Raw genomic sequence first — 12,261 nt, 5'->3', positions numbered from 1 at the left:
CTCTTCTACGGAGTCCGCCATGTTGTGCTACAGTAGCCCAAAATGGACAAACAAAACATTGGCTGTAGATTGGGCCATTCATGTTTGCATGTTGGCTACCGTAGTTCTCCGACACGCTTCACAAAATGGGAGAAGTTTCAGTTCTTTTTCTTTGTAAGCTCATCATATACAGTGTGTCATATCTAAAGTACAAACTATAATGTTCCCTCTGAACTGTAGGGGAGTACACAATAGCAAAAAAAATGGGAATACTAAAGTAAGTTACTTAAAAATTGTACTCAAGGCTGGAAGCAACTGGGTTAAGTAGGCAACTGCCAGTAGGTGACATAGATCAAGGGTCTCCAAAAGTCCCTCAGGGTGAGTGTCAGCTGATGTCTGGCAATTTTCATGACTGCATATTTGTTAGAGAATTTGCACCACTAAAAGTACAATATCAACTAAAGCAGATTCTGTGTTATTAAATAATTGTGTTGTCCTGTCCTATAGAGGGGCCGTGTGTTGTGCTCATGGGACATATCTTTAACTAAAGATTTGTTTAATTACATTGCTGCAAAATAACATGTGGCAGGTGGCATGGAGGAAAAAAGGGGGTGCACCAGGTAGTGACACCTTGGATAAGGGGTGACCTGCAGGAGGAACGGAGGCTGTGATGTTGGTTCAGGAGAGTGGGATGAGACAGGTGCACATCTCATCCCGTGCTGGTGTGTCGGGAAGACTGGGGCAGTGTAGGCCTACAAGTGTTTTTTGTGTTAAGTGTTTTATGCTGTTGTGTTTGAATGTTTTTCACATTTCTAGTTTTCATGTATTTCAGGTCTGCTTCCCTGCTGAGTTGAAGGCGGCTGTCTAGTCGATAGGAAAGTAGATCAGTGGACCACGTATTTTAAAATTTAGCCATGTAGTTATTTAACTTTTAATCTGAATGCATTTTCATATTTTGTGATGTGTTCTTCAGGTTATTAATTTGTGTCTCTGCAGACCAGTCAGACGGTCAGGGCAAGATTAAGGTGTGCCATGGTTGACCGTTTACAGTGAAAATAATCACGTGTGGTAACTTTGGAAATATGTGGGCACTTTGAATGCAAGATGTATTGATTGCAGTGTGCACTGGTGTGACAGTGGAACCTAAACCCTGCCAAGTTAGTGATAGCTGGGGTAACAATCCTGAGGAGGGTTTCTCCCTTCATATCATTTCATTCATTCATACAGGAGAGGAGTTAAAAGTATTATTGTGTGTTACGGTTAAAACCTGCATGACTCAGTTAAAAATTAGTTTTCAGCAGGTTCCTGTTATGCAACATAAACACATTACAATACAGTAGATAAGCAGAAACAATCAACAGAGGCCAAACAAGAAAACATAGGCAGCTACTGAGACAATGCAGAGTAGACTGAAGTGGAGTGAGTAAAATGGGATATAGGATTTAACTCAGTGGTTGCAGGTCTGTCCTTCCATCAGGTAGTGTTTATATGTGTGTTTGAAATGTGTAATAAAGGTTACTGCTCTAACATAGCACGGGATTTTGTTCCAGATCTTAGTGTAAGTGTGGCAACATGATCTCTGATCAGTAAGTGCATGCGAAACCGATCTAGAGATGCAACTCCATCATTTCCTATCATTTCTTATGCTAGAGACCTGTAGTGGTTGTTACAAACAGACACACAGAAAACGTGGGGCCAGGGAGTATTTCAGCATGGGAGTAGCCTACAGGCTGATTTTGTGTCTCTGGATAAATAATGAAACTGCCATGCACTGTAGCCCACTTGATGGAAACTTGGAGCCAATGTAGGTGCATGCACAATTCACAGAAAGTGAAAATGGTGGTAGAGGTTAACAGGGGCCCCAACATACATTTTTGCCCCCATGTCCAAGGGCCCCCTGACATATTAACCTGACCACATCTCAGATGAAAGTGGCTTATCCCTGTCATTTCAATGAAATCAACAGTGTTCGTGTCTCAACTATATAATTTTGACTTTCTATGTGAGACAACCAGAGAAACAAAGGGCAGATCCTCCTCACCCCAGTGCACCACACCGGTGTGTTCAGATGTTACTGTACCTGTCCAGGCGTCATGCTATCCGTGGTGCTGAAACCGTGACGTGGTAGGCGCCGCTCATCACGCATCCTCTCCTCCTGCCATTTTTGTGCTACTGGCTAGCTTGCTAAGTAAGGGGTCTCCATCATCAGGAGGCGGAGAGGACTGCAGGCAAGCAGAGAGAGAGAGGCAGTCAAATCAGGAGACTGAACCTTCCCTTGAGAGTCGGGGAGCTCTTCCACACAGGAAACCGTTTTTAGAAAGGCTGTACAATGTCCGACTTTGACAGCAACCCGTTCGCAGACCCGGACTTCAGCAATCCATTTCAGGTAGCTTACTTAGCTAACCAGCTAGCTAGGTAGCTAGCTAGCTAGCTAATGTACGCTTCAAAGCCCAATGAGGCCAGTGTTACTTTAGCATCCCTGCTAACTGTCTCAGCTAGTAACTTGACAGCTAGCTTGAGCGTTTCCTTGGTATGTGGCTAGGTAGCACAACGAGCTAACCATTGCTCACATTATTTATCTTACCATTGACGCATTATATGGCTGTTCACTTTGTAAAATAAGCTGTGAAGGATTAGCTAGCGTGCTACTGCTGAGGACGTTGGTGTTTTTAACGTTGTGTTGACGTTTAAGCCAACTAAGAACAAAGACACATGATGTTAGCCGGCTAGCACTGCCCAGCGTCAGTAAACATTTGATGGCACCTACTAGCTTGGTAAATAAGTTAGCTAACCGGCTTGTTAGCATCAGTTGGGTGCATTGTGTGCCCACAGTCAACTCTAAATGTCGCTTGGACGCAGGCTTAGGGGATTTAAACGTGTTGGTGGAGTTGTACACAGTCACAGCAGTGCTCCAAAATAAACTTAACTTTGCATCATTTAACACTGCATGCATAAACGTCGCACACAGTATTGGACCTTAATAATGTCTTGAAACATTGACTTCCTGTTTATCTTAGGACACCGATTTAGCTAGAAAAACATTAAGATTTAGGCTAGATGCAGGCATCAAGCTGTTTCTTTATGCTACAGTTATGCACAGAGGAGTGTATTCTCCTTTGCAAACTATCTTACCTTTCACTATGACCTGCCAACAGTCTGTTGGTTGCACCTTAACAGGACACCTAGTGGGTGATTTAAATGTTAAGTCCCTCCCCTACTTGCAGGTGTGTTAATCAGTGGGTGGAGTCTTGGTTGAAATAAATACCTGCAAACTGTTGGCTCTTAATGGCACATGGTGTTGCATGCACATCCTACTCTATGTCCACCTTACTTGGAATTAACAGACCCAGTGACTGTGTGGTCAGCTGTGTTTTTTCATACGAATAATAGGTTAAATTATAACAACAATAAATACGCTTTTCATTTTGTGGCTGTAGTTTTTACCCCTCTAAATCCCTCTGTCCTCCTTTCTGTCCTGTAGGATCCTTCAGTGACGCAGGTGACCCGGTCTGCCCCTCCTGGTGGTCTGGAGGAGTATAACCCCTTCACAGACGCCAGAACGGTCAGCTTAACTAGCGTCGCCATCGATGAGTGTGTGCATGCATGTGTTTGTGTGCCTCTGAGTCATTGACCTCATTTAATCCACTACCCTCCTTCTCTCTTTCTCCACCTCTCAGTCACAAAGGATTTCACTGACAAAATATGACTGTGGCCTAATTACAGTTTTGATTCAGGGTCTATCTTTTTGATTGCACAAATATTAATATAGCAGGTCTATGCTGGTTTACAGGCGGCCCCTGGGAATGCCCCCAAAGCTACTCCTGCCCCCGCCCAGCAGAACACACAGCCTGCCATCATGAAACCCACAGAAGAGCCGCCGGCTTACTCACAGCTACAGACTCAGGTACTGCTCACAATAACATCTTTATATATACTGACTCACCTGCAGTTTTATAGCACACGTACAAAAACTCTCTGTCTTTGTTTTTGGTTCACATTTCCTCTTGTTCTTCATATATTCATCTGATGGCCCAACAGCGGCGTAATGAGGTACTGTCTTACATGTGATGCTTTCCCTAACCCGTCATGTCACAGTCTTGAGTAGTGTGAATTCAGTTGTTGCCCTGTCCCCACGTGTAGCTTTCCTCTTGCTGTTCAGTGTTAGAGCTAGTTCACTACAAACTGAAGAAGATGAGTGAGCTAACAGCTGATTGCTTTTAGGATTATAACCTTTTTCCCCCTTCCTAAACTAGCACACCTCTAAGCTTACCTGAGTGGAAAAACACCTTTATTACTTACCTTACTGGATATCATTACTCCTGTCAGTGAACTTTAAGAGAGTTTCTGTGTCTGTGTTAGGACCAAGCACGTGCTCAGGCTGAGTTGTTGAGAAGGCAGGAGGAGTTGGAGAAGAAAGCAGCAGAGCTCGATCGTCGGGAGAGAGAGTTACAGTCCCACGGAGCCGCGGGAGGTCAGTCGGTCACCTCATTCACTTGCTTACCGCATAAACCTCAGGGTCTAAATGGTCATTCTGAATCAAAGTTAGATTCATGACAGTTTTAAGTCTCAGAAAGTTGAGTTGGTTGAAGTTGGTTTACAATGGCAAGAACATAATTGCATAGTTCCAGTTGTGAGTAACATCATAACTCTCTGATTCATATATTATATATAGTACCAATGAAGCATTTTGTCTGTCTAATTATATTTATTTAATAATATGCAGTGATGTATAACACCATGGATTTTGGAATTTTAATTACATTTCAACTAGTATTATTTTAGAGTAGAAATAATGAATACGTAATGGTTGTGTGAACCAAACTTAAACTTTATGGGAAAGCATTGTTCGGGCTTTTTCTCTGCTGCAAATTAGAATGATCAGTTTCATGGCAATCTGTTTTATAGCAAGCAACATTACAGTACATAAAAGAACATCAAGTACAGTCAGGGGGAGGAAGTGTCCTGAGTACATGGGTGGATATACACTACAGTGATGAATATTTTGGGGAGTTCTCAGGGTAAATAGGGGGAGCACAAAGACACAGATAAGAGTTCATCATCTGTTGTGTACGGCACGTCTCTTTTGCACCAGTCCTCATTCCTGTAGAGAAAAACCCCTTCGCCTTGTGATTTGCCAGTACCACTAGCACCTAGTTCTAGATGCACCAGGTGCACCAAGCTGTCAATGGACAGTTCGGCATCCAAGTGTCCTTGATTGCCTCTAAATAGGCATTTCTGAATCCATGATGGAATTGCACATGGGGTTGCAGATCATCTGTTTTATTTTGGAGAGATTGTTCATTAGCGAGAATGATAGACGATCGTGATATACGAGAGATAGTTTCCGCAATCAAGACATCTGAATCCCTGTTTTCCCCTCTTCCTGGCCTTGTGGTGCTGAGGGCCATAAAAATCTGCCTGATCATTCCTATGATCAGCAAATGAATTGAGGCACGAAAGGATTACACTTGAGGGAGGGGCTGGGGAATTCCATTTCAAATAATTAAAATTTTCTGTGAAATACCTCTGTCATAAATGTTAGGGTTACCAGCCTCTTGGACACACAGCAGTTTACTTTTTATTGTACAATTGTGAGCCTCCAGCAGAGAAAAGGTCGTCCTGTGTAAAATGAAAATTTAGGAGAAGCATCTTTGAGCTTCATGCACAGTGGCTTACATTATCAGAAGGCAACTAGAAACTGTGAATAACTCGGATTAGAAAGAGTATGCTAGCACCAGATTTAAAACAAACATAGAGTAGGTTTTCTGCTCAATGTTCCCAATCAGAGTCATCAAAATGTTCACTCACACTCATACCTTACATTTACTGATTTCAGGTGTAGTGATCACAGCATCTATAAATTGTTGTCTTTGTCCACACAGGGCGTAAGAACAACTGGCCTCCCCTGCCAGAGAAGTTCCCCGTTGGCCCATGTTTCTACCATGACATCGCAGTGGACATTCCTATAGAGTTCCAAAAGACCGTCAAGATCATGTACAACCTTTGGATGTGTAAGTGGATCATCTGACAGCCTCCAAAAAGGGCAGTTACCTTCATTGTCATTTATTTTAATTCTGTCTCACACCTCCATCAGAACACCTGGGTTTTCAAGACGAACCCACATATTGCAGTGCAAAAGAAGCAACCTGCTCTGCAGCGTATATCACCACAGAATCATAAAAAAATATGTAAAAATTTGAGCCAGTTTGTAATCAAGCATGCTTGTCAACTCGTTCATCACAAAGACATTAGAAAACAAAGAGATTTTTATTTAGTTTGCTGAGCAGACATTATAATTTGTCATGTGCTTGTACTGAAATGGCACAAAATGTCTTTATTTCTGTTTTTTTATCAGTTCACGCAGGCACGCTCTTTGTGAACATGTTCGGCTGCCTGGCCTGGTTCTGTGTGGACGCATCTCGCGGTGTAGATTTTGGCCTGGCCATGCTATGGTTCTTGCTGTTCACTCCCTGTTCATTCGTCTGCTGGTACAGACCGCTTTATGGGGCTTTCAGGTAAGTAGATACATGGAAGATTACACCGCCTTCAGTAGCAGCTGAACAAAGCAGAGACACGTCTCTCTGTGGACAACCATTGTGTGATAAGGCAAAAGGCTGTATTTGCTCTAAGTATGAAACCAGTAAAACAGGTGGGCAGTCGACTTTGAAACTGCTGTTATTTCTTGAGGTTATAGGAGCTCATTCTTATCCTCTGGCCATTTTCTAACTCTAGTATTACAAATTCCCTTTTTTTCTGCATGGGTAGGGTGCCAAGACAGACTTTCACGAGGAAATCATGTTTAATGACAGATGAATTAGTGATAGAAATGGACAAAATGTTTTATTTTATTGCCCCTAAATAGCTCTCTCACTACCTTGCTCTCTGTCTCCACCACAGGAGTGACAGTTCATTCCGCTTCTTTGTCTTCTTCTTCGTCTATATCTGTCAGTTTGGAGTTCACGTTCTACAAACTATTGGTATCACTGGCTGGGGAACATGGTAAATATATAGTTTTGTGCTTTTACTGACGCTGTACCTCTCATAGTGTGCGCTGAAGTTCCTTCACATTGTCATTGTTTTGTTTTGCCAGCGGTTGGATCGCAGCTTTAACTGGTCTGAACACCAGCATCCCAGTGGGCATCATCATGTTGCTGATTGCAGCCCTGTTCACTGCACTGTCTGTGGGCTCGCTCATCATGTTTAAAAAGGTACGACAATCACAAAGTGCTCCTACGTGCCAGTTGCTGTGTTTAATAGTCTCTACCTGAGATGCAATAGCTAGCACTTTAAAAACCTATCAATAATGCAAACAATTTAAACACTATCAGTAAATGTTTAGAGTGGACAGACATACACTGACTAACATACTGACTGGGACAGGAAATGTGGGTCCAAGCCGCACTATCAAGATGGCAGGAATAAGCAGGATACTGTGCTTCATAATTATTCAGTGCTTACGTTGAGCCAAATGTCAGAGTTATGATTAGCCAGGAAGTGAGCCATATGAATCATTCAGTGCTGCGAAAGGCCTTGTAATTGATTCAGTCCCAGTGAAACGAAAGTGAGAGCGTCTTTAGCTTCTGTGCTGTGATGTATTTTCCAGTGAAACTGAATATTTCAGCAGTGTACAGTCACAAGGATTTAAATGAAATCCTTCACATTTGATTGGACCTCTAAAAAGTGGGAGTTTAGGGCGTTGATGTAAACATATTTTTGACAAAATGTATTTTTCATTTAATCAGGTCTTTAAATCACTTGACTTGAATCCATCTAATTTTCTTCTCTGCTCTCCCCAGGTGCATGCACTGTATCGTACCACTGGTGCTAGTTTCGAGAAGGCTCAACAGGAGTTTGCAACTGGGGTCATGTCGAACAAGACCGTTCAGACTGCAGCCGCCAACGCCGCAGCCAATGCTGCAACCAATGCTGCTCGTGGGGCCTTCAAACCTCAGCCATAAACTGAACATACCCACACGTACATGCACACACGCACACACATACAAACATACACACATTCACACACAAGAATTGAAGATGCACAACTCTGGCTCCGCAGGCTCTCAGATCAAATGGATTCTATTTATGAATGTTGTTATGCTAAGATTGCCCTGCACACTCGCTTGCACACACACTTGCACCTGCTTAAAAAGTGCAAAGAGTCAGAGACCAGAGATAACAGAGAATTTAGTCAGATAAAGTGACCAGAGTTGTTCACCTTCACTTGAGATCAAATTTCAGAAACAAAAAAACTCTCCTACATTCTTTCTGTCTGCTTCTCAGTCAGATGACTGCTCACATCCCTTGAAACATCCACTAAGTGACTCGAGGTGTGCTCTGAGTGTGTGGGATTTCATCTCACACTTTCTCACTCGCTCCTTCCGCTTTCCCTGTTCTTCTGTCACCTCGAGGTTATCCTAGGTCAGGCAGAGGTTCGCAGTTCTAGCATACCTTATTTTTGTCATGGTGATGACCTCCAAACAGCTTCCTGCCTGGTTAATACAGTATACAGTTATGAAAAGTGATAATCTGATCATGGTGTTTTTGCACATAGCTCTGTTGTCTCGGTCACATACGGAAAGTACAGTGTATGTTTGACTGCCTGGGCCTGTGTGTGAATGTGTACTTTACTTTAAGAGAATTTTGGCTCTCACTTTTTTTAAGAATTCAGTCATTGACATCCGAAAGGTAAATTGTACCTTGTCCTACATCTGTGCTTCTATTCTGAGACAAATAGCATCCAAGTAGAAATATGTCGGTATGTTCTTATTTAAGGACCCGCCTGCAGCACCCAGCAGTGCTCCAGTGAAACCTGTCAGTTGAACAGTTATTCCCAGTTTGTGTGCTACTTTGATTGGCGATGTGGGCTGGATCAGCATCTCCGTGGCTTCCTAAGATTTGACAGCATGATAACGACATGCATGTTCAGCACAGTAACGGTAGCGGTTTCTTTGGCAGAGTCATACTGTCTGCTTTTCTCTGGCTACAGCTGGTGGCTGGTTTTGAGGGGGGGATGTTCGCCTACTTATTTTCCCTCGGTTGGGTTTCTGTGAGACGTGAGCTGTAAAGTTATTGCATGTCCCAGCGGCTGTGAAGTGATTGACGATGTTTGGATCTAATTGTGAAGATGCACTAAACACCCAGGTCAGTAGGGTCACCAGTTCTCACAACAGACCTTGAAGAGTTATGTGCTTTCATGGCCTCAGCCCAGTTGTTGAAGAATTTAATCTGGGTCAGAATGATGCAGATTTGGAAATTGGAAATACTTTGTAGCATTTTTTCAAAGCAACATTGGATTGGATCGCCCTGATCCAGATACAAACTTTTCAAGATCACTAAGAAACACTAAAAGGGGCTACATATCCCAGTGTAGGCAGCCTGCAATTACCACTTATCCCCATAGGTTTCGCCAAAGAGAATAAACAGATATGTGACATTGTAACTTGAAGCCTTGGGGTGTTATCCCCATAAAACAATCCCCCAAATAGCTGTCAGTATCAGTAAGAAAGTAAGTATTTAGTTGATAGCCTAATCAAGTGCAAAATATAAATACAGTCATAAATATTTGACCATTTTAAAAGTTTTATTACATTTTGTTGCTGAAATCCACCTCTCTTCTGGGACCAGGATGATCCTGATGAACACGTACTGAAGTTTAGGTTTGATCCAGATCAAAACTGAAAAAGAAAAAGACTGGATTATGTGATATAATCTGATTTCAGAATTTTTTTTGAACGACCCATTTTGAAGATTTGATCCAATCCTATTCCCCAAATCTGATCAGATTCTTTCTGAACAACTGGGCCCAGGTTCACTAAAGACAAGAAATAACATAAGAAACTTCCTAATTTCCCCTCATGTATATGTGACATTAACAGACTACTATGTGGCTCCATCTCAGCTGTTTTTTGTAGCCCTTCACTTGGTTAAAAACTAACGCTGCTATGAATCGGAGCGCCACTTGGTGGTGGATTCCTGCTGTCATGTTTCCTATTGAAAAGGACTTACACTATCCATTCATTCATTCATTCATTCATTCATTCAATCATTCATTCATAGGAAGAACTGAGAGAAGTGAGCAGCCTTTTCTCAGACGATGACCTGGACAGTGGTAAAGATTTGATTTTTCTAGAGATTAACCTGCATACATGAAATAGTAAAAACACTGACACTGTGTATATGTACACAACATAGACTAACAGCCCGTTTGCATTTTTACAGACTTTTTTTTTTCTTCTGTTAATGTTACTGGCATCTGAAGTTTCATAGCCAAATGAACATTAAGATAACAGAGGATAGGACTTAATGCACATTCAGTGATATCACTAAGATACATTAATTTATATACAATAATAACAGTGTTATTCAGAACTAAGTTGTACAGACTACTGTCGCTGAAGGGAATATGGAGGTGGGTTACATTTGTGTCGTGCTTTAGCACCTCTCATAGTGGTGGTGAGTGTGTGACGGCGTGCATGATCGATGACTGATGACTGGTACTGCTTTTATCACAAATGTACAGACTGAGCATTATCGTGGATGAAATACTCCTGCAAGTGTTACCAAGTTGAAGGTCAATAGTTTGTTGTGAAATAATCAGTCTACATCTCGGCAGTATTTTTTTGTTTGGAAATATTATGTTTTTAAATTCATTGCACATTTCTTGTTTTACGTTGAATTTAGAGGAAAAAGTCAAACCTGTTTTTATTTATGGCGTAATTTAAGTCGTTTGCATTTCAATTTTGTTTGGTTTGATTTTACATTATGTATTATGTTTGTGTGGGTTTTGTAATGACATGATCATAGCTATCAGCTAGATTTAAAAAGTGTTCAATGACTTTGCAACTTGACCCTGCAAGAGGTGTGTTTGTGTGGATGAGGATGTGTGAAGGACTGGTATGAAAGGCAACAAAAAAAAGACAAAAAAATCTCCCTCAAGTGTTATTCTATGTCCTGAAAAGCTGTGAGAAATCTACCAAATGTCCATATAGATTTGTTTTTAAATCTTGGTTCGTGACGTGCTCCCTTGCCATGTTTTACTTTAAATATTACACGACTTTTATTTGCTGCAAACACCCACATGATTCCCATGTATCTATAGGTTTAAACAGTCGTTACATGAAGCCATGCCACAGTGGGTAATTTCTTGATGTGTTTTGGCGAGCCGATCCGCAGTACTGAACGATGTATTTGAAGTCTGCTGACACAAAAATGTGTTTTTGACCTGTGACCATGTTATTTCGCTGAATCAGAGAAGAAACTCATTCAAAAGGGACACTTGTACATTTTGTAAAGTTGAAAATTTGATCCCCATCATCAATCACATGTAAAAAAAAAACAAAAACAAAAAGATAACATAATGCACTCTTGTCTGGCCTTTGTTGCATGTGAAATAGTTTGAGTTTTGTATATTTATGGTATTAACATGAAATAAAATTTGAAAGAAATATTGGTTGACTTGTTTTTATAAAGTTATGTAACTTATCGGCTTCTTATCTGTGTAAGTTATTGTCAAAAAATTCCTTTAACCAAATGCCCTTGCCAAATATTTGCTAAGGATTGTGACCGTGTTATAAGCCAGCCTTGTAAACCTTTAAAATCAAGCAATGTCTACTTATAACAAGACCACTTGTCGTAGTTTGTGGACGCACAGGAGTTGCAAGTAGTTCAACCAAAAACTTGATGCTGATGCAGGTTTAAGAGCACTGACAAAATAAAAACTTGGCAGTATTATCATCCAGATTTGGCCCACTGATATCTGATACCTGACCTTTCTTTCATTATTACTGATATTTTTTTCTTTGCCAATCTTGTCAAACCTGTTGAAGGGACCATTTTCTAATTCACAAGAAAAACATAATTTGATTCACAGTGGGATTTTTTTAAGGTGCCAAAGTGCATTAATAAGCATCAAAACAGAGCTTGTTTATCAAAAAGAGTGCCAGGGGAGAATCCCTCGCCTCACAGCAAGAGGGTTGCCGGTTCGATCCCGGACGTGGGAGCCCTTCTGTGTGGAATTTGCATGTTCTCCCCGTGTCAGCGTGGGTTCTCTCCGGGCACTCCGGCTTCCTCCCACAGTCCAAAGACATGCAGATTGGGGACTAGGTTAATTGGTAACTCTAAATTGTCCGTAGGTGTGAATGTGAGTGTGAATGGTTGTTTGTCTCTATGTGTCAGCCCTGCGATAGTCTGGCGACCTGTCCAGGGTGTACCCTGCCTCTCGCCCGATGTAGCTGGGATAGGCTCCAGCCCCCCCGCGACCCTCAAGAGGATGAAGCGGTTAGA

General features: G+C 41.7%; 1 protein-coding gene across 1 annotated transcript; it reads left to right on the top strand.

The window, feature by feature from the left end:
* Positions 1-2,124: 2,124 nt before the first annotated feature.
* On the top strand, positions 2,125-12,226 carry LOC125889879 (secretory carrier-associated membrane protein 1-like). Its single transcript, XM_049578126.1, has 9 exons — positions 2,125-2,365; positions 3,461-3,541; positions 3,770-3,883; positions 4,339-4,450; positions 5,862-5,990; positions 6,335-6,494; positions 6,877-6,978; positions 7,070-7,187; positions 7,776-12,226. The coding sequence occupies exons 1-9, from the start codon at positions 2,309-2,311 to the stop codon at positions 7,935-7,937; spliced, it is 1,035 nt and encodes a 344-aa protein (XP_049434083.1). The 5' UTR covers positions 2,125-2,308; the 3' UTR covers positions 7,938-12,226.
* The last annotated feature ends 35 nt before the right edge of the window (positions 12,227-12,261 follow it).

Source organism: Epinephelus fuscoguttatus, linkage group LG6, assembly GCF_011397635.1.
Source record: "Epinephelus fuscoguttatus linkage group LG6, E.fuscoguttatus.final_Chr_v1".
Classification (NCBI taxonomy): domain Eukaryota; kingdom Metazoa; phylum Chordata; class Actinopteri; order Perciformes; family Serranidae; genus Epinephelus; species Epinephelus fuscoguttatus.
Note: the sequence above shows the minus strand (reverse complement) of the source record. Positions and strands in the feature narration are given on the sequence as shown.